General features: G+C 41.2%; 1 protein-coding gene across 1 annotated transcript; it reads right to left on the bottom strand.

Annotated features, from left to right (window-relative positions):
- Positions 1–57: 57 nt before the first annotated feature.
- Positions 58–26,972, bottom strand: LOC147332633 (ubiquitin carboxyl-terminal hydrolase 22-like). Its single transcript, XM_086289303.1, has 13 exons — positions 26,498–26,972; positions 12,561–12,693; positions 11,143–11,256; positions 10,944–11,045; positions 9,155–9,321; positions 7,491–7,650; positions 6,897–6,999; positions 5,607–5,765; positions 3,969–4,095; positions 2,788–2,879; positions 2,318–2,380; positions 1,768–1,917; positions 58–1,682 (listed from the first exon to the last, which is right to left on the bottom strand). The coding sequence occupies exons 1-13, from the start codon at positions 26,615–26,617 to the stop codon at positions 1,640–1,642; spliced, it is 1,533 nt and encodes a 510-aa protein (XP_086145429.1). The 5' UTR covers positions 26,618–26,972; the 3' UTR covers positions 58–1,639.
- Positions 26,973–27,795: the final 823 nt, after the last annotated feature.

Genomic DNA, 27,795 nt, shown 5'->3' with positions numbered 1-27,795 from the left:
TTTAATACACACAATCAGTGACCACAAAACCCTGACACATATGTGTGTTACCTAAAGTCTGAGTTGACAAACAATTTAATAGAACACTAGGTTTGCAGAGGCAAGACATACTGTAAGCCAAACTGGTTTACACCATCCACAGTTGCCATGGAGAAGATTAATACTGATGGATGCAGAGCCAGACTGCGGTCGCACAGGGCCCATATATGTGCAATGTGTTTAATCCACTAGAAATCTCAAACAGCCTTCTCACCCAAAAGTACAGAAGAAACAAATCATGACGGGCAACAAGCCTCGAGCCATTACTAAGGGCAATTTTTCACATATAAGACCATGAGAGCCCAATCGCATGCAGTGCTGTTAACAGGGCTTCTTTTTTTCCTTTGCACAGAAACATTCAAGGTGTTCAACTCGAAGAGAACACATCAGCCTCACATATTACAGGACCTGATCTGTAGTTTTGTGTATTGAATCTTCTTGTCATACAGTACAAAAACCCAAAGCTCACATTCAACATACACACTTTCTAAACAGCAAAAGGTGAGCCAATTAGTCATCACCATCATTATACCAACAATTCCACAAGAATGAAAGTATAATACGTCAAAACAAAAAAAGAAATTTCCAGTACCAGGACAGCAAGAAACATATGAATGTACTGAAAATAACAATTAAAAAAAAATTAAAGACACTGAAAAGAAAACAAGTAAACAAAAATTCAACGAGTCGCTAAAAAAATAAGATATTCCCTGCCCTCAGCCAGACTTTAAAAAACAAAAATGAAACAATCAACACAGTAAATAATGAAACATGAGAACACACAGGTCCAAATCTGTTTAGTTTCCATGGCAGCGCTTCCCCAGCTACTGGCAAAGGCAGCGTCTCCAAGCTCTCCCATTATTTCTTTGCCCATAAAAAATAGATGTATACTAGATTCATACAGTATTTCATAACTAAATTCACAAATGATAAGAATCATAACCATAAGTTTAAAAATGTTCTTGCAAAGTTCATAATACGCTGATTTATATATTTCCTTTTTTGTCCTTTTTTTTTTTTTTTTTTTGCATTCAGTCCTTTATGCATATGACAACATACTGTCCTCCATCATCACTAAGTTAAATGCTTGGTCAGCTGAAATGAGAGCACCATGGGAGAGAGATGGAGAGTGTGTGGGAGGTGGAGAGGGACAGAGGGTGGGGTGTGGGGGTGGGGTCAGAATACTGTGAGAGAAAAAAAAATCCAGATATGACCAATCGGCGTGACAGTCGGTCACGCTCAGACTCTGCCCCTGCAGCAGGAAGGGGAAGGGAGAGAGAGCGACGGGGTGTGGAGCCTCTTCCCTCTGCCCAAGCCTGGAACTGGCGGTGCCTGACCCTTCCTCCTCCTCCTCCTCTTTATTCAGTTTTGTCAAGTAGATGCCAAGAAGTAGCTCAGTGCTTGTTTTGTTTTCTTTTGAAAGTATGTGTAATTTTACACATCTCTTTTTGTTTGTTTGTTTGTTTTCATCCTCAAGAACTGGAGGAGCAGACTGGTAGTCAGAAAGTTTCAGGTAGCTTTGTGTGTTTCATCCTGTCGCCAGTCACATGACTGTCTCATTTAAAAGCAAGTGGTTCTTCATGGTCATTGGTCACAAAGACTACTCATACTCAAGGAACTGTTTATGGTAGAATAAGAGATACCTAGAAAGAAAAGAGAAAACAAAATGAATTACAGTATCACACTGTATCAGACTGTGTACCACTAATGTTGTGTTTTGACTTTTACCCTTCACTATCGAGTACATCCTTAATGCTAGCCTTGGTGATTATGGCATCATCACATTTGAACCACTGATCCTTGTGCTGGCGGATAAAGCTGGTGTAGTGGCCACTCTCTAATGTGCCTTGGTGGTTGACCACAGCAAACAAGGAATACCTAAAAAGAAAAAAGAAAAGAAATGGAAAAACTGAGTTTTTAATGCAAGAATATCCCATCATCCCACCAGTAAATGAGCTCGTTCGGTTCAAAACCCAGTACCATTAAACTTTAAGGTCATTTTTCACACTATAGAGATATTAAGGAAAAAACATTTTCACAAACGACACAGTATCTTCCCAATAAATGTCCTGGAAAATTAAAGCAGTTGTAGCTGCAATGGATGAAGAAAACTAAGCAGCTTTTAATAGGCTTCAAATTGATTTAATTAGGGGAAGTCACAGCCGGATGGTTTGGGTCATTAGCATATGCTACTGTGTAAGAGTCTTTGATGTCATACAGCAACAAATGCTGATAATTTAGTGATATTTCGTGAATTTTGCTAATGCAAGGTACTCACTTATTGTCATTGTTTAATACATCAACCGACTGTTGATACTGCCCGTTCATTCTGCTCTCTTTACTGTAAAAGACAAAGAAGACAGTTAATGTTTGAGGCAAGTATAAACTTCCTCAAAAATCCACTAGGTGGCAGAATACTACAATCAATGAAAGCACGTTGGTTCTCTGCCTGTAACACTAATGATGTTTCAGTCTATGAGCGGAGCTGAATGGATGCAACATTCAGGGGTGGGGCAAGACTGCTGCTGCATGCTCTAGTGACAGTGTATATTACTAGGGAGCATTTACACAAAGCATGTCATGAAATGTAATAAATGAATTGGGAAGGTGAAGGCTATACGAGGAAAAGTATTTTTTCCCCATTTGGATCTTAGCTGCCAAATATTTACTATAATATATATGAAAAGAAAAGCTGAGGGCCTCATTAGTAGTAGAAATGAAACATGTAGACTTCAGCGATCATCTAACCTGGACGCCATGAAGGGTGTCATGTCCAGCTCTAGGGGGAAGGAAACATACGTGGTGATCTTCCTCCGTAGTTTAGCAGAGTGCTCAAACCGCTGGAGAGGGCCAGAGAGGGTTGATGAGAAGGGAGACGGGAAAAGGAGAAGTGGCAAGAGAGAGAGGCGGGGGGTGGGGAAACCAATACTATATGTTTAGAATTAACAGGCATCATTTTTACAAAAAAACAAAAAAAAACATGAGTGAAATGTATGTTTTCCACCCTGGCTCTCAAACATTTCCATATTTGTAATGAGATAACAAGTGAGGCTGATATCCATCTAAGACAACATTACTGCAGCCTACAAATACATTATAGGTCTCCAGTATTGCAATAAATAAAACATGAAGATAATGGAGCACCATATGAGTCATTAAAAATCATAAATGTCCTGGGACACTGCACAAAGGTGCAACACTGTAGGAGGCAACAACAGCTAAATTGAATTATGAACACACCTACGCACATGTACCAGCCAGCTAAGGCACTGCATAATGTGAACCTTGCTGACATCAGATGAAAGGCTGCATACACACAGAGCAAAATGAATCATATATTAATGCCACTGCAATATAGAACAAGTACAGATAATTGAACAGCAGAATGCATTGGCATGAAGGCGGAAAGGAGGGAAAGTTCACGTCAAGATCAAATGCATTTGTTTTCCTCTGGCCTGCAGTGCAGTCTCTAACTAAAGGAAACACAGAGCTAGTCAACCTTATAGCTTGGCATTAATGTTTACATCCTGTCACGAGCGAGGGCAGGTTCAAGATTCTCCTCCGTGCAGTAAAAAAGCTAAAAAAAAAAAAAAAAAAATGGGTAGCACGATGGAAAGAAAAGTAGTTCCTACATAAAACTGCTCAAATTGCTGCTCAAGTTTTTAGGGGATGAGACCTTAGCATTATAAGGAAATACTTATTAGCTCAATTACATATAAAAGCATGCAGGAATCTCATCAACACATGCACACATTTGATTTTAAGGGTGAACTTTCCTTTTAAGTCACACAGCTCTTTTAACTATTTCGGAGTGGTGACAAAATTAGACGTGCGAATGTTAGATCCTCAGATTAGCCTTAAATAATCAAACTGTCAGACAGTGACAGACAATGTAACGAGTGATAATTGGCAGCGCATGGGTGACTCACTTTGAGATGGAAACATGCTACGATGGGAAGCTTCTTCATTGTCAGCTGTTTGGTGGACTCCTGGTAACTATGGCAACCACCACATTTTATTTTGGCACTGCTTCCTAGATGCTCAGGTCGCGTAAACCTGCAGAGTGAAGAATGCAATAAAGAGAGAGGGGAGAGATGACGTGTTAAAACGTGCAGCCAGAAAATGGATATGGAACGGAGGCATGAAACGCGAGAAGCAGGAAGAAAGATTTCTGCGTGGAGTGTTTCTGGTTGTGTTAGATGTCCTCTGAATGTGGAGCGCACTAAGCTGTTCTCCGTATCAGTGGAAGAACATGAAGGTCTGTATAATATGCCTGCTTGCACGGTTTTGCTGCAGCACATACGCATGTCAGTTTGCCTAACGCAAAAGCCCATGTGGTGTCGTCAACGCCTTTATCACCATGGCAATAACATCAACCAGTTCTGTAGCTTTAAGAGACTTGCTGCAGCAACTAGAGATGTGTGAGAAGCTGCAGTAAAAAAAAAAAAGTCAGCAGGAGAGGAGGTGAGAAAAAGAGAGGGGGAGGATGAGACAAATGTGAGTGGTAGAGAGTGAGGGCAAACGGGAAAAGAATGAAATAAGATAAGGAGAAGAGGAAAACAAATTGAAAAAATGAAGAGGCAGTAGAGGAGATATGAGAGGTCACACTCCCTGGTCAACCTGGTGATGGGAGAAGATGAGATTCAAGGATAACACGGCTGTTGTGCCTGAATAGAAACTATATGTGACCCCCTGTACATGTGCAGGGGTGGGGTGAATGTCTGACTGCTCCTGAAAAGATGCAGGGATAGCTCAGTAGGTAAAGTGGTCGCCCCATGATCGGAAGGTCGGCGGTTCGAATCCACTTAACGGCTACCCTGAGGTACCCCTGAGCAAGGTACCGTCCCTACACACTGCTCCCCGGGCGCCTGCTTAGTGGGCTGCCCACTGCTTCACTGAGTGAATGGGTCAAATGCAGAGAAAAACAAGTAATTTCCCCATGGGGATCAATAAAGTATCCATTATTATTATTATTATTATTATTATTATTATTATTATAAAAGCTTATTTCCTTTTAAATCAGCGCAGATTAATATGCCTACTAGGAGCCCGATAAACATGTAGCATCCAACCTGAGAAGGGTTTTGGTTTGCTTTTGCTTTTTGTTTATGTATTTTACATCACACTCACTGACACATCCACAAGTATTTTTAAAATCAAGAAAAAATGTTCTTCTTTGACTCTCCAAAAGAGAAAGAATGCCCACAGAAACATTTATTAAAAAACAAAACACAAAACAAACAAACCTTCATTTACATAAAAATGTCAAAAAACACTTAAAATGCAAAATGCCTGCAAAATCAGCAGGTGACAGTATAACTAATTCCAGCACCATGCTGCCAGTTGGCCCTGCCGCTGCCACTATAATCCATAATATCAGTTTTCCATGTCTAGACATAAACAGGGAGTATCTGCACCTTATATGGAGTTTTCCAGCAGGCCTTTTTTTCAGTGGCTTTAAACAGTTTTTCAAAATGTTAAAGTGTTGCATTAAAAAACACAAAGCAAAAGAAAGCACTCCTGGGGAACCTGGACTGAACCTTATGTATGAATGAATGAATATATACCTGCGCAAGCAGTCTGTGAGCGTGGTGGATCCTGACAGGTGACTTTCGCCATTAACTGTGCTTCCATCCCCTCCAGGGCTGAGGGGCCAAAAAGGCGTGGAAGAGCCAGGAAGGTCCAGACTGATGTCCCAGAAAGGGTCTATCGTTGTGGAAACCCCACTACAGGGGAAAAAAGAAGAAGAAGAAGGGAGTTCAATTATAATGTTTAACTATTAGTGTGTGGCTTTGTGTAGTTTGGCGTCACTTGGCAGGATGATGACATAGATGGTAACGAGTAAGATTAAACTCCCACAGCCCCCTTGAGATTCTGATCATGTCTTTGTTTAAGGCTGATGGAAGACTGAATGTGCGCATGTGAATAATGTCTACACAGTTGTTCCGGGTTCATCTGCAATTCAATGATGTGTTACGTCAAAGAAAATGGCTTTGCGTAAAGAATTTGTATTATTACAGCCCAATAAGCGTGATGGACTGCAGCCCAGGCAAAACAGAGGCCTCAAGTGCAAAATGTGTAGAGTATACATAAATATATATGCACAGGGGTGGGCTGCCAAACATTATCAATGTTGGTTAGATGAGTCATGGTTTTGCAATACCCAGAGCAACCAGTGGGTGGCTAGCAAGGCAAGCAGACATGCATTTATGGCAATAGGAGATCAGCTCTGCAGTAATTTGACACCAGTATGGCACTACTTTAGTTTGAAAGCCTTTGCTGATGCATTTTATTGCTTAAGAGCTTACCCATTATATTCAAAAAGTGATTTTAATGATTATGAAGGGGTGTGATTTACTGCCACGGTGATGCACTGTCATGAGCAGCTCTGCATCAGCAGTCTCTACTTTCACAGTGGAGGCAGGTAATGTCACAGTAAGCTGGGCTGGGCTTGCCTGCAAGTCTGGGTGAGGTGCTTTCCAGTTCAGTGCAGCGTGCTAGTGTTAATGTGACAGGACAGCTCTAGGGGGAAGCAGGCAATGCTTGGGTTGCGCTGCTGTCTAGACAACCTCCATTAAAGCAGCTCTGCAGGGACTGGGTCTTTGAATAAGAGCGCAAAAACCAATGGTTCCCCCACTACTTGAAGATGACAGGAATATGTGGAGGATGCATGAATGAGTAAATGTTGGAGGGAAAAAAAGACAGAAGGCGTGATGCTGCTTCAACATGAATGCTTAGTGAACATCTCGAGTGGGATTGTCTTTCAGCAGTCCCTTTCCATTGCATCATGACGGGGGTTTTATCTGACCCCCCCCACACACACACACACACACACACACACACACACACACACTTACTGGCAAACTTGACAGGTAACATCTGATTGCAGGCCCCCGGTGAAGATTTGGTCAATGATGCAGTTACAGTGGTTTGGATTGTTGGCTTTCTTGCCATTGTCGTCTGTTGACCAGAGAGAGGAGACAATATGAACACACATGACTGCACACTGCCCACCTCTTTAGCACATTTAAAAGCTTCACAGTGCCTCACTCCCACTTCACAGCTCTTTATTCTCTCTAGCCAATCAGGGTAAGCCTTTCCGTTGTGGCTATGACTGAGTCAACCTGTCATTGCACTGCAGCAGGGCCTATTGACATTCCTTACACTACTTGCTTGCTGTCCCGTTGGTACATTGTAAGTCTCCTTCAGTATGTTTCCAGTGAAGTAAGGCACTGTTGTCTGTCGGTAGATTTTAGGTATAATTCGATATGCCAGATCAGAGACAGTAGGTGGCTCTGTCTCCTAACACTCCCCTCAATCTCAGCCGACACTGTTTTTACCTGCGTTTACTCACTTAAGTCGAACTGGAATTTCAAACTAAAGTATTTATGGGCCACAAACTCAATAAATAAATAAACCCATTAAACTAATTGTGTTTAAGGACGACTTACTGATAGTGTCTCCTTTGCAGTGCCTATGCAGTACATCCAATGCTGCAATGAGGAACTCATGGGCATCTTGCTGCTCGTAGCCTGCGAGGTGGCGTGCATGAGTCCACACCAGGTGCAGCAGCCGGAATGGAATGTGGGGCGAACGGTGGCCCGAGTAGAACTGGGAGAAGGGATGAAAGATGGGACAGGTGGGTGAGGGTGAAGAAGAAAGGTGGTTAGCCTATTTTTCCAGGTGTTACTAGGTGTGTTATTTTATCCACTTCATTCCAGTCTCTTTTGGCTCTTTTGTAAGCACTTCATTCAACAGGTCTTGCCAGATATAAATGAATTCTAACAAAAGTTACAAAACAGAACCAGCTCTGATGACAGCAAATCCACAGAGAGGGAAAGTGTAAGACACAACAGAGGCAAGTCAAAGCAGATGGGTGGGGGAAAAACAGGGAGAGTGTGCAGCAAAAATATCCATCTGTTATGTGCTGGAGATCTCTGGCTTGCTGTTGAAATTGGACTGAGAATTCAGGGCAGGTCAGGATGGACAAGCAAGTGACAAGGCAAGTACCGGCAGGGTGCAAAAACAGTGCAACGAAGTTCCAACAAGACCTCATTAATGCCAGAGGATCTCACATCTCGACGTGCGGATAATGCGCGCACGTCGCTTTATACTCCTCAGTTTTCTCTGAAGTCTGATTGAGCGGTGAAAGAAAAAAAAATGCTGAGCTGACGTCTCTTTTTGAATCTTACAGACTCTTCTCCTTTTCGGCAGTCTGAAGGTGGCTGACAAACGAATTACGCGACAACACGAAGACAAGAATAGGGGAGAGGAAGAGGAGAGAGTCGCTGATCAAAGCAGGCCACACCTCCCCTTTTCAATCCAAAAAAGCTGCCTGAGATCACGCAGGTGCCTACAGAGCCACAAGATGACTTTTGATGAAGATACAGAGGGGAGCTGGATGTAACCTATGAAACAAGGCTTAGGCACAAAAAAAAAAAAAAAGACTGCTCACGTGCCCGGGACTGTTTAAATGTAAAATCCTGAATTTTATGCCTCAAAGACACTTCATGTGAAATACAACTGAACAGTTCAGCTAACTGAGACAGGACAGACATGTCTGTGTGTGTTGCGGAGGTGGGGGGCTGATGATTCAACTCGTTATATATTATAACACCACTTGCCAACTGTGTGCCCATATACACTGCAAATGAGAGGATGTAAGAAGGAAGTGAGACAGTGTGGGAGCAGAGCAGGCAGTCATTACGTAAGACTCTGGGTTGAATTTATTAGATGTAAAATGCCTATTTTCTGTTGCATGAAGAATAAACAGTTAAGACTTTTTAAGGGCTACGTAATTTAAATCTGGCTGAGCAGATTCAATAAAGGTGTATAATTACTGCATTGTATGTTGCACTCTACATTCCTTTCAGGCAGCATTTCTTCCCTTGTCTCTGCCTCCCTCTTTGGACTTGACAAAAGAGCACAAGAGTGACTCAGCCTTTTATGGCAGAGAAAACATTCTGTATTGCATGGTTGTTAAAAATCTCTAAAATTATAGCTGTGTACACAAAAAAAAAAGATGATAAAAAACTAAACATTCACAAACCCATTTTCTTTGTGCCATTTACCAAACCTATCTAACAAGTTTGCACATGTCGACTGTGCGTCGTACCTCCTGAAAGAGCTGCGACATCTCACACACCAGACAGGAGTTTGATTGCATCTCGCACTTGTGTCTGTCGGAGAGAAAGAAGTCTCGTAGCAGTGGTGTGTGTGTCAGAGCCTGAACGATGCAGTTCATGAAGCACGTGTTGCCCAGATTTATTAGCCCTCGTAAACCTGCGGAACAAAAAGGGAATAAAAGAAGAGGGAGAACATCAGGGCTTTGAAGGTTAAACACGGCAGTGACTCCAATTCGCACTGGTGACGATGAAGAGATTTTTAAATCATATTTATCTTTGGACTACAGTGAACTTCCTTGTTCAAAAAATAATTCAGTACATAAACTATTTACAAGTCTTTTTCTTTTTTTCAATGCTCTCTCATTTTAAAGTCTAAGCTTTCGCTCAACTTAGCCAGACAGTTATTCCAAACCCAATTCAGCAATGTTTTAGCCGTTAGCTTTGGGTTATCTTCATGCTAAAAGGTGTATTACTTACTATTCATCACTCACTGAGTTGCATTGGGTTTCCCTGGGCCTGTTATTAAGAACTAATTCCATAGTATCATACTGCTACTACCATGCTCTACCATGGAGGTGTGACCAGAAGATGAGCAGTGCTTCATGTTCACTAAGAGCTCTTTCCAGAAAGTAAAATATTTATCTCAGAGTCCTTTAAATGGCATTTGGTAAACTCTGTGAGCTGTCATGTGTCTTTTACTGAGCGATATATCCCTACAAAGGACTTCTGAAGATGACACACATCAAAATTCTATGCTACTGGGAATACGCGTTGCTTTTATGCCTTTAACCTGAGCTGTGGCTCGACAGAATTTTAATCACAGAGCTCTGAAGAATTGGATGTCACGCTTTTGTACTGGCATGTAGTGTAAATTGTGAAACAAATGCACCTTGTAAGAATATAAAGTCAAGTAAAAGGTTTGAACACTTCTTTTACATTTAATAAATTGAGTTAGATTTGGTTTTTAACACTAGATTGATATATAAAAGGCTGGTTCATGTATTTAAACATAATGAAGTTATGCATAAAAGCCACCAATGCTTTGTGATCCATTTTTGTTTGGCTGAAAAGTTAATATGGTGTTGGGTCAGGTATGCCAGCAACACTGTGTGCAACTTGGATGTGTTCCCAAAGCTTTGAATGAATTCATTTAGAGTGAGAAATGATGGCCAGAAGAACAGGTGAGACACAGCTAGATCTTGGGTCTAATCCAACTGACCAAGGTTTGGTTCTTGATAAGAGTGCTCAGTGAGCGCCTAAACAATTTAGACTGGTCATGGTGGGCACACACACATAAAGACACCAGTTCCACTGCCCAGTCAGGTTGACCAAGCAAATTGTTTGAAGGTATAAAGAGAGTGAAGGCTGGTGGGAGACGGGGCGGGGAAAAAGGGTAAATTACTACATGTACAAAATTAGAGACACAATGGAAACAACAGGAGGGGTAAAAGCATGGCAAGAGATAACTCCAAAAAAGGAACAAAGAGAAAACAAGCTCTGGGTAGAGATAGACACACATTCTGATGTAGTGTGCATATATCTGAGAGGGAACACTGTGTCCTGCCTCTCCCAGTCCACTGCCTGCGGGGCTGCCCAGTCTGGTTGACCTTGAATATTACACCTAAATGCATGAGTGACTCCAAGCACACTTGCGCGCACACACACGTACACAAACACACAAAGAGCCATGGAGAAAACCCACAGCAATCACAACTACGATGAGAAGAAAAGCTGTGCAGATTAAGACGTGCAGAATAAACAGTGCAATCGATTGCCCACCTATGGTGCAGTTTGTAGTGATTTTCCTCCGCTTTGGATTGTGTCGTAATAACTCTAGCTCCCTCTTGGTCGGCTCCCACGTCGTGTACTTCTCCCCTATGCCTGTGGACAAATGTGACGGGGCAGAGATTACCAGGCTGCTTTAGTTTAAAAAAGAGAAAAGAAAGAAAACTGTATTAATGAAAACAGAATGCTATACCTTGCAATTTCCATGCTTTCCTCTGTTCCTCTTTGGCAATCTGCTCCATGTCTTTGTCATAAATGTAGTCTTGACACACAAAACAATATATTCCACCATATAATAGGTCTATTGCTGTAGGAAGGAAGGAGGGGGAAAGAGAGTGAGTATTAGATTGCAATCAAATTATAAGTATTTTTTTTTTGTACAGTAATAGACATTTGGGGGGGGGGGGGGGGGGGGGGGTTTAAAATGATTATTTTGCTGTCTAAAACCACTGATAAAACCAAGTGTTACCATCTTATTGCTTCCACTAGAAAAATGACAGATGTGAGGCAGGCAGTGATGGAAAAGGTGTATTTGTCTACCACCCCCACTTGTGCTTCCCATTAACACAACCCAACTTCTTCCATTTTCAAACTCCACAGCAACAGTATTTCAGCTCTGTTGCTGTGACAACCTATTTTTAGATTAACCGGACATCTTTCTGTTTTTGGCGCTACTCACAATAAGAAGGTGAGCTAATGCATCATGTAGAAAAACCAACCGGTGTATATGTGCTGCTCAGTGTTTTGCAAGGGCGTGAAATAAGAAAAGACAGTAAAATATATATAGAAACAGGATGCTCCACTGCATACAACAGCACCCGGTTAATGAAGAAAAATTAGAATAATACAAGTGGCAGAGAGAGGAGGAAGACAAGGTCCTGCATAAGGCATGAGAAGCATTTCAGCACTCGTGCTGAAATGAGTAAAGCATAAGAGCAAAACAGTAAGAGGATGAAGAGGTGGGGAAATGAGGTTGATAGAAAAATAAGCAGACAAAGAAGGCATGAGCAAAGTCCTGTGAGTGAGCCTGCTAAGAACGGGAAGTGAAAATGATGGGTACAGAGCACTGAGAAGGGAGCTTGACATCTAGCAGTGGAGCAGACAAGGGAGTTTGGATTAATTTGATTAGAGGTAGAGAGGAACAGAGTGCCAGTGTCAGGGAGGCACCTGTGGAAAGCTCAACGCTAATTAAGACCGCATCCCCGCACACAGGACGGAGTGTGTGTGTCTGTGTGTGTGTGACCAAACTGCTGAAATGGATTAAATCAATTAAAGCCATTAAGATGTGTACAAAACTGTTCTATTGTCTCTGTTGTTCCCACATTTAATTGTGCTCATCAGGGTGATGTCAAAATCTTGCTCTTTAATACCTTTGTCTTATTTAGCATAATTGGTATGTAATGTTGAAGCTACTCTTTTTGGTAGCACAAGATTAGCAAAAGTCTACCATCCCCTTGCTGAAGAAGACTGCCAGTTTAAATGTGACTGGGACTAGGCACTCCCACAGGAACTGTAATGCAATGCAGTCAGCATCTATTTTGCCACTGGTCGTGAGAATAATTTAAATATAACCAACTAGGGTCTTAGAGTGCGTGAGAGTGAGCAACTTACCTAGATTGTGTCTCTTGTTTTTTGCGTGTTCGTGGATGTGTTTCTTTGTAAAACAGCCAAAAAAGACGCAGTAGAGACAAGAGTGGAGTCGGTTCAGGTGGGCGCCACACATGTGACAGATACACGACTTGGCCTGGGGAGAAGGACCCAAGGGATTACGGGGGTTGGGAGAGAACAGGGGACAAAAGGAATTAAGATCAAGGCAGGAAAGGACAAGTCCATAATTTTGAGAAAATCCTCTGAAGCAGGACAGAGCTTCGAGGCCTAGTAAAAGTATAAAGAGCAGAAAAATAAAGTTCTATCTTCAAGTGTCAGACAAACAATTCTGAGGACACAAAGCTTGAATGAACCTGACAGGAGGACAGACTAAAGACTGCTGGGCCTGCTGACAAATCAAACACAGCGACAAATTAATTTCACAGTGAATCTTTCTGTATTAAACATGTGCAAGCCATAAAGGGTGTTGATGCTTGACAGGCACACCAGAGGATGCAAACAATGTGCGGGTAACTCACTAACAGCAATAGGTGTGTTGCCAGTGATTTCATTCATAACATGGCATAACTGGCAAACATGCAAAAAACTCTTCCTTAAAGGAATCAATGTAGAATAATAAGCAGCAACTATAAAGCTAAAATGCTAAAGAGCATGAGTGACACAGAGGATAAAGGACCTGTTCTATGAACACAATGTGTAGAACTATAGTCCTGAATAATGTGATCAGCAATAGAGTAGGACAGAACTGCTTGACATGCAGGTCAAGCATTTAAAAAGGGTGAAAGGTCAACATGAAACTACTATAAATAAATATTAGGGGTGCAACGATATTCGTATTGATATTGAACCGTTCGATACAGTGCTTTCGGTTCGGTACGCATATGTATCGAACAATACAAAATTTGTAATTTATTTTATCAACTTTCCTTCTGACGATGCTGTCTGTGTTGAGCGCTCAGTGAATCTGCGTTCGACTACTCCGCCTAGGCTCGACAGTGCAGCCTAGGCGGAGTAGTTGAATGCAGATCCACTGAGCGCTCAACACAGACAGCATCGTCAGAAGGAAGAGCGCAGGGCAAGCTAGCGAGACAGAAGTTAAGCTCTCCTTGCAACATGGACCTCCCCCACCCTCATTCAGATCTGGCGTTTGGAATTATTTTGGTTTTCATGTGACGTATGACCCTGAAGGTAAGCGAGTCATGGACTAAAGTAAAACAGTATGTTGGATGTGCCACGCAATGCTCAATTACATGGGTGGGAGCTAGTGTGTTAGCGCAGTTAGCTCGTTAACGTGTTGGCCGTCTAGCCCCATGCACGGGGCGATCGGCGGTAGCTCATTAACGGAGATTTGCCTTGTTGTGGCGTTAAGGTCATTTCAACGAGATTAACCTGAAAGCACTAGTGGGAACACAACGAATATGACTGCACATTTACGCCGACATCATCCTAGTGCAAAGACAAGTGGAAGCAGAAAAAAAACAAGCAAGCATGCTATTAACTTTAGCCGAGTCATTTAGACAGCTGTTAGCACATGATTCTCCTTATGGGGACCTGATATGTTTAATATGCTGCTGAGAATATAGCCCAGAAGAAGCGGATAGTATAGCTTTTATTTTGGAAAGAGACATTTCTCTGTAATAAACTCTTTTCCAAAGATGAGTGATTCCTCAATCAGATACAGGGCTCGCAAAATCGCTAGCCCGACGTCCCGGGGCTAGCGATTTTTCCAGTCGGGCTACCAAAATCTATCTCTGCCCTGCCCGTCGGGCTATTGTAGGAAGGAAAAATATATGTCAATGCTTTTGCATTCTTTCAGAAATGTCGCTTGGTAATTATGTAATTGGCATCGGTGAGCCACTGTCAATATGTGACATATTGAAATCGCGTTTGAATTTGCACTTGCTTTTTTGCTTTCACTTTGCAATCGTGCGAACTGTGTATAGAGAGCGACAGCACTGATTGGTGAGTGATGATAATTTGCGCACCAATTCCTCTGACATCGTCTTATTAATCGTTAGCTTACTATGCAAACATGACAAGTGAAATCTCCCGCAGCTTAAACATGTGAGAGGTTGATCGCGCAGAGAATCGCTGAGCTTATGTGAGTGCGTGTGTAAAAGCAGCAGGATATATATTTGACTACGATGACCTGGATGACTGAGAACCTTCACAGACAGATATATATTTTAGTTCTGCTGAGCCAAATAAGACAGGTCGGGGTGAAGAAGTGACAGCCAAAGAAAAGCTTACCACAAAACGGAGAAGTTATGACAAATCAGACTATAAGGCAAAAAGAAAGTGCAGCTTTATGGTTTCATGGACAAAATAATTTCTGTGGCTGCAATATGACGAGCTAAATAACCAGGGCTGCACATAAGTGGTCCGCAGGTGCGCATTCGCTGTCAAAATAAAAAACACGCACAAGGGTTAGGGTTAAATTTAAAAACTGTACTTTTATATATTTATAATTTTAATAAATGACAAATTAAAAAGGCATGAACATTTTTTTGTATCGAAAAAATATCGAACCGTGACACCAAAGTATCGAACCGAACCGAACCGTGAATTTTGTGTATCGTTGCACCCCTAATAAATATATAAATGCAGTATTAATGATCTAATTAAAATCAGAGCTTTGTCTGATCTTTGTTTGTTTATTTAGGAATCTAAAGGACACTACAGCAGAAAGTTGTCAGCATGCCTTTTTGAAAGGGAGAAATTGAATAAGGAAAGGGAGGAGAAAGAAAGCAATCTAATCAAAGCCTTTCAGGGTGCAGACCTGATGCAAGGAGTCACCCACTTAGAGGGGAGATAGCACAAAAAGAGCTGTGAAGTAGGTGAAGATACCGAAAATAAAAGGAAAAAGTACTGACCAGACAGCTTTCGGTTTTACACTTTTAGGCACAGTGTGTGAAACTAACCTCACCCTCTACTTTATAACTAATGCTACTGCATATAAACTCAGCGGTCCCGCGTTATGTTGTCTGCCTATTGTTAACTTTGAATTGGGATTCAAAAGCATAACCTGAGACACTCTGAAAAACATAAACCATCATTGTGCCATAGAAATAAAAAAGAATTTAAAAAGAGGTCCAGTCAGTTTTGCCTTCTTCTTCCTGGACAAACCACATATTAGAACAGTGAACAATGAAATGGTATTATTACACAATTATCAAAGATACCACTAATAATGCAATCCCTAAAATAACTAACTACAATTGTAAATATGTTCTGTAGTGAAACTTTGTTCCCATGACAAAGAACTGGGCAAAGAAGTGGGACGTTGAATTGGGCTCCTACGGGCACATTAGTTTCAGGTCTGTGTACAGGTTTTGTGTTTCAGGAAACTAACATTATAGCTGCAAGTAACAACGCCGTTCAGCAAGGCACAGTTGCTAAAATCTCATCTCGCCGCTTGGTATGGCTATGCATTTTGTTTCCAGTGGCCCCTAAAGGTGAAATGCAACATTTTTATGCTTCCTTAAAAATTAACTTTCTGTCATGTGATATTTGGACAGAAAGTATATTTAGACCTCACTTCCTGAGACAAATACCGTATTTCCCGGACTACAAAGCGCACCTGAATATTAGCCGCACAAGCTAAAATCAGGGGAAAATCCTGTTTTGTACATACATTAGCTGCACCTGACCAAAAGCCGCAGGTGTTTCAATGTTGACTTATGTAAGAGAATATGCACAAAGGGAATTGTCAGGAAAGAGATGGCTGTTTGGAGACATCACTTTTATTAATATTTTGAAAAACAAGTTATGGGTACATATTTGCATAACTTTTTAGGTATATGTGCACGTAGCGGTAATTACAAGTACGAAACATGTACTGTGCTTCATAAATGAGTAACAAATGTAGTACATAACAATAACCTACAGCACACCAGAAAAATAGATTCGGACTACCTTTTAGGCTCAGGTGCAGTGACATGGCTTTAACAAGAAGAAAAGTCAGTCATTCACCACCATCTTTCTCTTCTTCCTGCACACTAAAACCACCAAAGTCCTCTCCTCCAGTGTCTGATACGAACAGGCTCAGGATGGCTACGTCATCCACTCTCAGCTTCTTTCATTCGTTGTCACTTTCAAAACCAAACAAATCCTCGTTGTGAGTGTCAGAGTCGAACACCCTCTGAAGGGCCGTGGCGGTGTCTTCCTCTCCATAATGCAGCAGTCCAGCCCTTTGAAATCCGTTGGTGATCATGGATGTTTTCACACTTTTCCACGCTGTCAGGTTCCACCGGTGGAGTTGAGCATAACTTGCTTTTCGCAAGTTTATTGCCGCTCGTCATCCACGACTCCCGCTGAACGCGTAGCGTTAATTTGAAGTTTGTTTTTCGCGCTACTTGTACAGCACTATGTTGCCTGGCGGATGGACACGTGACCAACATACCACTCTTGAACCCCGATACTGTGTGTCTGATCACATGCCCTCCTGCCAGTCAACGTAGTGCCGTACAACAGCGGAACAAACAAAATAAATCCTCTTACGATATCACAAAAATCTTGGACAATCCATAGAAAAGCCGCACCTGACTAAAAGCCGCAGGGTTCAAAGCTTGTGCAAAAAGTAGCGGCTTATAGCCCGACAATTACGGTACTTAAAAAAAATCCTTACAACTCCTGCAAATGGTGATTTGAAGCTCATCTGCACCAATGTTCGAAACAACTGGAGAAAACAAAAAAATTCGCAATCACCAATATGGTGAAAACACCTCAAGCTGAATTAGCCACAAGCCCACAAATTCAGCAAGTCACTTTCAAAAGCCAAACGCCCCTAGAGACAGTCTGCTCCATTTACATTATATATTTCCTTTAGGCATTATTATTAGATGCAGCATACATTTTCAGTACAATAAACTTTCCACTTAAAACTAACATCTACAACAAACTCTAAATCTTTAAGGTCGCATGTAAAACATATAAAAGGTAAAATGGGAGACAGTAGTAGTAGAACAGATAGAGTGAAGAAGCAGTTCCGTTTTTAGAGTATAAATTAAGCCCTAAATACACCAGTAAGAAAAGCTACTCACTGTACTTAATATTAATAACATGTTTTTAACTGCCTGTCCAAACTCATCCCACCAGCAGTGATGTTAATCCCCATTTCTCCACTGCACCATAGCACCAAAAACAAGAAACCCTGCTAATGCCACGCCTTACCCTACTCCTCACCCTCCCCTACCTCAATACATCTGTATTGGGCAGAAAATCTATCCCTGTTCTCTGCCTCTTACAATAGTTCACAGGCTGTCTACTCCTCAGTGTCAGCAGTCCTGCATCTCTGTCTGCACCTGGAGCTTTTAATGTTCTATTAGATCAGCTATTGATCAGCCGCTGGCTCAGATGACTGGAACAAGTGTCGGGCAGGTAGCAAGCTCATGTTCGTGCTGCGCTAGGCTGCATCTCCCACCTGGGATGCACGCTCTTTGAGGGCGGTTAGGCTGTGCTCTGAGTGAAGGGAAATGATGCGCAAAGTTGCTGATTCATAGAAGAGCAGATTTAGAAAACCACCGATTTAAACGACTATACCTCCAATCTATTATTAGCATGGGCAAAAGAGGGCATAATGCTTTGTGGAGTCCACCGATGCTGTGTGGGGCTACTAGCAAAAAATGACTATGATGGAATAAATATGAATCCTCCAGTGCTCTAGATCTAACTTCACAAAAGTGCCATCAGTACGTCACACTTACTCCAAGCATTAAGGGTAATGCATTCAGTTATTCAAACGTAGCCAGTAATGTGATGAGCTGTAACTGAGGAGGAGAGAGAATGATGACAACAATTATGATGTGGACAAAGGTCTGGCTCAACGGAGAACCTTCTTGCTGCTGTAAAGAGAGGAGCAAGGAGGGGAGGGGCAACAAAGTCAATACAGACTAGAGAGCAAAGCTATATGAGAACAGTGACTCACCATGCTGCCTAGCACTCATAAGCCCATGCATGCTTTTCAACACACACACATACATTAACCGTAACTGACATTAAAAGTGCATACTATAAATACGCCTGAAAACACACACAGCAAACACAGACATTGTTAGACATTTGCTGTGATACTTGGACACAAGTGTGCACATATACCGAGTCTTCTTTGACTCCATATTTAACAGGAGCAAGTCAACAAGAGACTATGGAAGGAAACTGATGGTGATGCTCCAGAACCGCACTGCTTCTGACTGACCTCATGGGGCTGTTGCCTGACACTGTCTTGGCAGAATGATGCTGTAACCCCCCACCCCCACTATTTTCACATAACAATGCCTGGCCCACAACATGCACTTTCAGTAAGCTGCCCTAGAGATACACAACATGAATCTGTACGGTTTCACGTCAGCTCATTGCATGGTCTGTTGAAAGTGATATGAATGCTGTGTAGTCTTGGCTTGAGAATGTATTCCCACCTCATACATATGAATTTTAACTTGTAGGAGACATAAGGGATTGTTAGAGTGTGTAGTTTAGCCTCATACTGTCACATATAGTGGTATAACGACACAAAGCTAAACCCTAAGCCCTTAGTGTACAGAGTCTACTTTTCCCAGGAAAACGAAAAAAAAGACACACACACACACACACACACACACACACACACACACACACACACACACACACACACACCTGAATAAACAGTGTATGAAGGAGAACTCCATACTGGGGATTTGTGCAGATTTTGTAGGCCTGCTGAACACGTGATAATCTACATAATGAATATGTGAAAGTAATTAAGATCACTGAATAAGGGAGTGACAGTCTGCATTCTCTATTCTTTTACTCTTTTATTTAAGACATTAAGTGATGTGGGAGAAAACAGGAAGCAGAATGCAGCAGTGAAAGATGAAATATGGTATTTAATTAGTAATACTGTATTTAGAGATCGTCTTCTGGAATATGCATATACTTGGAAACCAGCCATACTCCCTTGAAAGGTCATTGTGAATCAATGCAAAAAGCTCCATCACACAAGAGCACAAAGCCAACTTTAATTCAATTCACCTCTTAAAAACAATAATAATTTATGAACAAGTTTGTTAAGCTGCAGAGATGTTTAACTGTCCAAGCTAACAAACTGCTATATGGTTATTGCAGCTATCAGATGCCCAAAGCCTGCTCTACCAAAATAAGACAACTATTTATTTAATCAGAAATTGAAGAGCAGCTTGTTTTGAATGGCACCCTTGGACTAATCATCAAATTGCGTGTTTTTCCCTTCAGCACCAATATGCCATAACCATCACTTGCGAGAAAATCTATAAGCACCACTGAACAGAGCCACAATGGAGCAATTGCAATATAGCTTCCTTAAAAGTGATATTACAGAACAGACCCAAGTAATTGTCATCCAAGTGTCTGATGCTATTGTCTTTCTCACAAGGAGAGAGAATGTTTTGTAGACATAATGTCAATCCCAAGAAAAGCTGTCACTTCAGTGAAAGGTTTTAACTATAGGGAATGACCAAGTGTCTACAAAAAAGAGATTGATTGCCTCTTGGTTCTGGTCAGCCGCTGGAGAGTGACTGACAGCTCATTAGCCAGATGGTGGTACTAAGGGAGGGCTGGACAGCAGCCTCATTGGCTGGCTCATGCCACGAACAGCATGCTTTGTGGCAGTGATGCCTTTCCAAAGCCTGCTGGACAGTCAAATGAGAAGTGTAGTTGAAGGGAGGACAATGAAAAGAAACAGTCTGTGGGAGAGGAAGAGGGAATCAGTCAAAGGGGAATGAGACCAATGAAATTGCAAACTCATGCTCTTTTTCCACTTACACAGACTCCCATATCTGAATATTCGGGTGTAAGGATCAATGAGGCCATTGCAAAAGATAATACCACAACACAAAAGCTTTTGTTTTGTAAACACCTATTTTTTTTTTTTTAATGTTCCTCTCCATTGTTTATCTAAGAGCAAACTTTCATGCAAAATCCTACCCATATGCTTAACCAACACTTTACATATGTGGCTATTATTTGTAAATTTTGTACCTACTTACTTAAAATTGCTTCCAAGTGGAAGATTGTTAACATTTGTCCTTTGGTATGTCTTACCAGAAATGAAAAAACCCAGAATAGTATAAAATGCACCTAGGGGTACAGTACAAAGAAGTTCACAGAGTATGTTACAGTTCCCTCAGGACACAGAGTATTTATGAGGCAAGACTTTCTATGACTAAAAAACTGGGAGGCAAACAGCATGTGAAAGGGGCACCACAAGGTGACACACCAGGTCCATGATTACTCTGGGAGGGGTTTACAGACCATTTGTTTAGTCTGACTCACTGAGCCATAGCCATGGTGCTTGACAGACCGAAACCCACATAAGAAGAAACCAAGGAGTGACAGAGAGCATACAGACATGGAAAAAACAGGCCTGGACAGGGGCCCAGGAACCAAAATCTGACATCACCAAAGCCACAGAGTGTTGCCTGCAAGCCAATCGGATGAGAGGAAAAAAAAAAAATAAATAACTAACAGAAAAATAGACCATTTGATTATGCATTTCCCAGGATCCACAAAATCAAATTAATTCAGATAAAGATATAATTCGAAAAATAATAATTCAACCCATGTTTTATTTAATTCCAATAAATACTCAGCATAAGCCTTGAGTAACCCAACCATTTCTTTGTTCCATTTCCAAGTAGCCAGATTTTCTTCTAATTTTTAAAGTAGTTTTGAAAAACAGTTCTTCCCAAGGTTTTTTAGTCCTTATATCTGACCAGACCAAGAAATGTGATATATTTTTTTTGTGCGTTTGATTGTTAAACCACTTCATAATGACCTATGTATCAATCAAGTATAAAAAGGCACCCGACTCAAGGGATAAATCAGTGCTCTAACTACACATAACAATACAACCCTTTAAATTGTGTAAAATAGCATTTTTACACCAACAAGATGATTCCCAAAAGAAAACTTGGAAGATTTGGCATATATTGTCATGGTGTGCAATGTGTCCTTAAAAATTTAAGACGTGACAACTGAAGCTTGAAAAAAACGAAGTGACAGACTTAAAAACTATCCAGGGAAGATGGATAGTATTAAAAGCCATGCCCTTAACAAACGGGGGGGATCCCACAAAGACCTCACACCGGACCTGAGAGATGTATGTGGCCCTTATTTTGATCCATCTACTGTTCACTGAAGCCTCATCAGAAATGGTCTCAGTGGAAGAGTGACTGTCAGAAGCCATTCTTAAGGAAGGGAAACTGGAAGAAAAAGCTGGGGTATGCCAAACTACAAAAGAAATCGATTTTTGGTTCAGGCTGTGTGGAAAAACAGCGATGACACAAAATATTGTCCTTCAACCTATTGAGAATTGTACAAATTCTATTTTTGCTTTATATACACTATATTTCCAGGCATGTATGTAGATGTTTAAAAAAAATAGCTGGACCTAAAGAAATGAGTAGCTGCTGAAGATTTCTGTACAGTACTGCACACCAATAAAGTTAAATAAAATATGAATAATCAAAAGAGTATTTGAAACAAACTTAATAGGCTAGACTTTAGAAGAACCATGGCTTAGCAAGGTTTACAAATAAAATAAAGTCAAGGTAAAGCAGGCAGCAGCGGCGTGGGCGCAGAAGAGGAAAAAAGCGTGATAAGAAGAGACTGTAGGAATAGATCCTGGCGCTAGAAACGTATGCTGATGAGTCAAGGAGCAGGCCTGTGATGCGATGGAGGCAGATCTGACAAAGAGATCTCCTCATAGCACAGAAATCAGGCGCTCTCTGGGATGGGCCGTGCCTCGGTGATTTTGTGCATGTGTGCATGCCAACAGAAAGAAGAGGAGGGAGAGACGGGCGTCGTAATTGTGTCAAGCCTTGAAAATATATCCGTTTTCTGAAATTTCCAGCAGCATCTAGCAAATGATTTATTTCTCATCTTCTCTCATCAAAAGCAGAAAAGCACAAAGGGGGGTTTGCACTTATGGGAAAGGTAGAGGAAGGCTGGGGGGCAGGGGGTGTGGTTTCTCAGATCATATATGATTTATCAAAACTAGAAAATACAAGTTCACTACTGTCAGCTCTCTAATCATTACTCTTTAATCTAAGTAACAGCACAATCTTCAAAGTAGTTATGGTTGCAAAAATTCTGCCAACCCCACCCCACTCTGCTTTCATCCTACCCCGTTTCCACTCAACCTAGGGTAATATCTCTTGTTTAACTGTATTGCACAGACCCTCACTGTGGAGTAGTCCAGTAAATGAAATAAGAGTTCATCGTCCTGGATTAAGCAATGTCAAGATAAATAAGTATGAATAGAGGCATTACCACTCACAACCATGGCCATTCACAAACTATAAATTTTGAATACAACTGAAATAGATTAGCCTCAATCAAATGACACAAAAGCTGCTCTGACACCCTTCTGTCAAAGTCCACTTAAATGGAAATCTGGCAATTAAGAGAAATAAAATGTCAGGAAACAGCACAGAAAAGGTCCCACACGACATACCCATTTTAATCACACACAGAATTTAAAGCACACTAGCTTAGCATATCAAAAACAGAAGGGATTTGAAAGACAGAAGGGAAAGCAAACCAAAACAATGGTCTTTCCTTTCCAATCCTTTCGCTACCCAGTATGGCTAAAGAAGATCTTTCCACTAACCAGCATCTAGGTTCTTGTTCAAGGCTAAATACAATGAACCACAGACTTATTCATCTGGAATAAATCCACCCCGAAGACAAACAACACTGCATACTTGTTTATTCTTGCCATTTCATTTCACGGGGCATCTTCAAAACGCCCCTTTATTTGTATTTAATTGTTTTCTCAATGGACCGTTTGTGTCCCAATTACGAAATGATTTAGAGGCCATTTGTGATTGTGCAGAGAAGACGGTTGCTACATTTTTAGAACAAAATGACACCAGGCTTCAGGCGTGACAGAGTCTACAAAAAATAACAACATTAAACGTGGAGTTTATGGTTAATATTTCAACTGTGTGTCAGTAGCAGATTGCAGAACATTACACAGCAGATAAGAGTACTTGTCATTCCAGCTGAATGGGGAATTTGCTCTAGAACCATAATGCAAAAAATAAATAATCCTAAGGTCCTCAAAATGAAACACACAGAATCCCAGGCCACACTGGGTCACCACATCTCTCCTGCAGTGTCCTATTCCTGATGTTCAATCTACCGGGTTTTACCAGTGAAGGGTTGTACATTCAGAACAGGCGACAGCGTAAATGCATCACCTGGGAATTGATATTGGCTTAAGGTAGGAAGAGTGACAGCTTACAGGAAGGCTGCTGAGGACAGTCCCTTCTAAAAGAAGATGGGAAAAATGCAATACAAGATTACAAGATTATAAGGCACTTCTAAAACCAAAACCACACTCTCATCTTTCTAGAAGGTGCCTCTTAATTTACAGGGCTTCCCACCAGTGTAAGATGAATATGCAAAAGGAACTGCACAGATAAGCTTTTATCTAGTCAATGAATATGACATTCACAACATCCATCAGTGTCAGTGTCATCTAATCAAACCATTTTGATGCAATAAGTATTCAACATAAAGTCATACTGGTATCTAATGATCTTAAGAACAAACACAAAGTGGTCTCAACTTTACTTTTGTACCAATGAACCAGCACAGTAGTGCTCTGCATGTTACATTCGTTAGAAGCTAAACAGGCTCAGTGACAAGTTGTAAGGCACAAATATATCAACTAAGTAAAATGCAGAAACTTTAACTTCTCTTTTCTACCTGCTTTCAGCCGTATGTAAACATACTATTTCAATATAATAAATAGTCATATGCTCGATGAAGGAAATATAACAAGGTATAGCAAGCAAGAAACATGGAAAAAGCCTGCATGACTCTAAGGCTACAGGCGTATTGTGATAATTTGACATGATAGAGAATCTAGGGGGATACATTATAATGAAAAACTGAACTGATAAAGCACATGGAAATGTGGAGCACAGAGCATGAATTAAAATGCAATCCAGTCTGGAACTGAAAATGTTAAACTGTACAGAAACCTGCTTGTCACTACTTTCAATGCAAAACCGTCATCTATCCTTGAGCACTTAACATCTAGCAGGATTGGGCCTGGATGACTGTTATTTATGCAGCATACTACCAAGCACAGATGGAAAAAAATAGGAAAAGAAACATCACTATACCTCTGATAAACTGCTGTTGTGTTTGTCTCAACATTGCAGACACATGGAAAGATTTATTAGACGTACTTTTTATGTGAAAAGCGGAGCTTGCTGCTGATTCAGAGACTCTGGAAGATATTATCTTGCAAAAAAGATGGTTGTGTGGAGCTGACAGGAATGTTGCTGAGACAGAGAGCGCTGCAAAACAGATACGGAAAGATTCCTCCCAAATGTATAGGACAAACCAGATTAGCCACCACTAAACACAACAACAGGAGTTTAGCCATAACTCTGTACATCACTGAGAAGTGAGCAACACCTATGACAAGTCATACTTTTACGACGGACTTGAGCTGCTGTTGAGCGCTTTCTTGTCTGTAGTGTGCCAAAGAAACCAAACAGGTTTTTAAAATAAATTGTAGCAGTGCCCCCCATTATACCGTCATGTATACATTTTCAGATGCTCTCTCACAGTTTTGCTTTATAATTCTGTCATCTTGGGTGGGTGAAAAAAGAATTAAGACAGACAGGGTGAGCGCTGTGCTCAAGTTAAAGCATGTCATTTCAACACTGTATAAGCAAAAAAGGGTTACTGGCCATTTAGCACTATTTGCTCTAACATACCCGCAATGTAACTGAGCCATGCTTTTGGCTGTTCTACTCATGGTCCACCCTCCCCAACAGGCAATATTTCTGGCTGTAACAGTGCATCACAAACGATAAAAGGATGGGGCCGATGCCTCCTGCTACACTGGTTTACATCCAATATTATGTCCACTAAATGAAGGAGGCACTGAAGCGGGTGGGTGAGCGGGAGGAAAGCAAGCAAGCCAGCTCTTATTCATCTGAACTACCTGCATTATGTCAGTGAAGATGAGGAGAGGGGGGAAAGCATCAACTCACCAGCTCTGCCCATCCTGCATCACTGTGAAGTACCTATTTTATCACAACGGCATAAATATGCATTACAACATGCAGGTGAAGCATAGATGGCTTATAAGCAAGCAACAATCAAACTGTTGCTAATGCAAGGTGAAAACAAAGCCAAGCTAGACAATGTGAAAACAGTGGCTCAAAAAAACAAGAGGAAAGAAAAAGAAGAAAGAAAAGGAGTGAAAGGGTGGGAATATAACAGAAACTGCAGCACGGTCCAGTGATGACATCAGTGTAGAGAGATACTCGTAGCTGTGTAGGCCAAGCAGGTGTGGGATGAGCCCAAAAAGAAACTGGGAATAAAGCAATCAGCGGAAGCCCCTGAAAGCGACATGGCCAGGGTAGAGAAGAGAGCAAAATAAAAAAAAAAAGAAATACGCACACAAAAAAAACAATGACCTAGTAAGCCCAACAGAAACCCGCTAATAACGTAAGGACTCTGTGTGTTCGTGCGAAGACACAATAGGTCCCAATTGGTGTGGTTACTGTTAACCCGTGACCACAACTCCAAAAAAAGGAAAGAAAAAAATCCAAGTTTAGACATCCAGCAAAACGCTCAGCTAATAGCAGATTTTCTCGAATTAACAGTGTTTCACTTATTAAAGACAATTTCAGTGTTTTAGTTAATTCTGCTAAGGATCCTACAGTATCCGCAGTTCACCAGGCAGTCCTGCTAGCTAAGTTACCGGTGGCTAACCATAGTACTGGCAACATTTGCTGCTGCAAGAGTACTTTCATTAAGATTTTGTGATTGTGCTTCGTGTGGGACACCATTTGCACTCCAGTTCTTTGTCTGTCTGTGCCACATTAAAAATTATTTCACTTCTGTTTGTGAGGCTAGCGTTGCAGTTCCTGTGTTTTTTGTTTTTTTGTTTTTACCTTGCGTCTCCTGGTCTCAGCAGTACCACTCCAAACAAAGCATTGGTATATGACTCGAAGATTTTGTTTCCAATTATCCACCTTATAACCGTTCACATGGGAGCACCCGGCCGGACTCATGACAGACAAAACATTCAGTATGGGTTTTTAGGTGACAATGAAAAGTCTCCTGGATTATTCACTTAGCTAGGCTAGCTAGCACGAATTGTCTGTCCAGAAATGGTTTCCGTTTGGAAATGGGACAATCGATGTAGTATCCAAAATGCTCCTCGGGCATCTGACAAACACGGTCTTTGATTAACTAGGTCTAAATCTTTTCATGTAGTCATCAAACAGAATTATCACTTCACTAAAATTCTGTTCCCCTTGCTGTTTTGACAGTTGGCTTTTCGTTTAGCTCCACTTCCACTCTCACGATTAGTTAGCTTTCTTTCTCTAGTTAGCCTGCTAACACTCAACTACAGCTTCACAATGCCCGCCCAGCCTGCGTTATGATTTGCCACAAAAAATTACGTCACTACGTTCGTGTTGGAACTCGAATGGTGTGCTTGTTTTACAACCTAGAGTGTCCCGTAACCATTGACTTCGTCGATGACACAGGCTTGAGACAAACGCCTCCTGTCCCGGATAACGTGGAGTATATAACTGAACCAAATTTTACAAGAACGTTATTCTGAATGGTTCACGCTACATCCATGAGTGGAAGGGTTTGTTGCTTCTGAAATAAGCAATATTAAAAAAGAAAAACCTATTTGTTGCTGTCCTGTATCATGTCCGCCTCGGTTAGAGGATGTTCTATTGAGGCGATGCCTCTTTCTTACATAGTCACTCTTTATTCATGTAAAAGTTTCAGTTTATGATTGCAGTGCAGTTGAGTGTGTGATATAATAGCAATAGTGTAAAGTGGATTTTTGTTTATTTGAACATGTGCAAAAATCTCCAGCACATATTTGAAGGTGCAGTCCTATTAAACGTGTAACCCCTTTAAATTAAACAATTGAAGCCTACCACCTAGTGGATAAATTGTGCATGGGCATAAAGGATGCAAGGAAATTTGAAAATGTTTATGCCGAAATGACTGACATGAAAGTAAGACAGTTAGGGAATAATTACCCCTGGCTGAGGGCTCAAAAATGCAATGCTAATCTTTAAATATAACTATATGGTACACTGTATGTCAGCATTTAAAGCCTTGACAAACTCCATATGGAAGACCTAAGATTTTTTATAAGCTTTGTATGGAAGCCAACCAACAGGATCCAGTGGTCTTGTTGACAGCATCCTGGTCACCCACGATC

Source organism: Aulonocara sp. 'chitande type north' Nkhata Bay, linkage group LG4, assembly GCF_057382095.1.
Source record: "Aulonocara sp. 'chitande type north' Nkhata Bay isolate Kocher_YH1m ecotype deep benthic linkage group LG4, A_spYH_male_GT1.1, whole genome shotgun sequence".
Lineage (NCBI taxonomy): Eukaryota > Metazoa > Chordata > Actinopteri > Cichliformes > Cichlidae > Aulonocara > Aulonocara sp. 'chitande type north' Nkhata Bay.
This window is presented reverse-complemented; position numbering and strand designations above follow the sequence as displayed.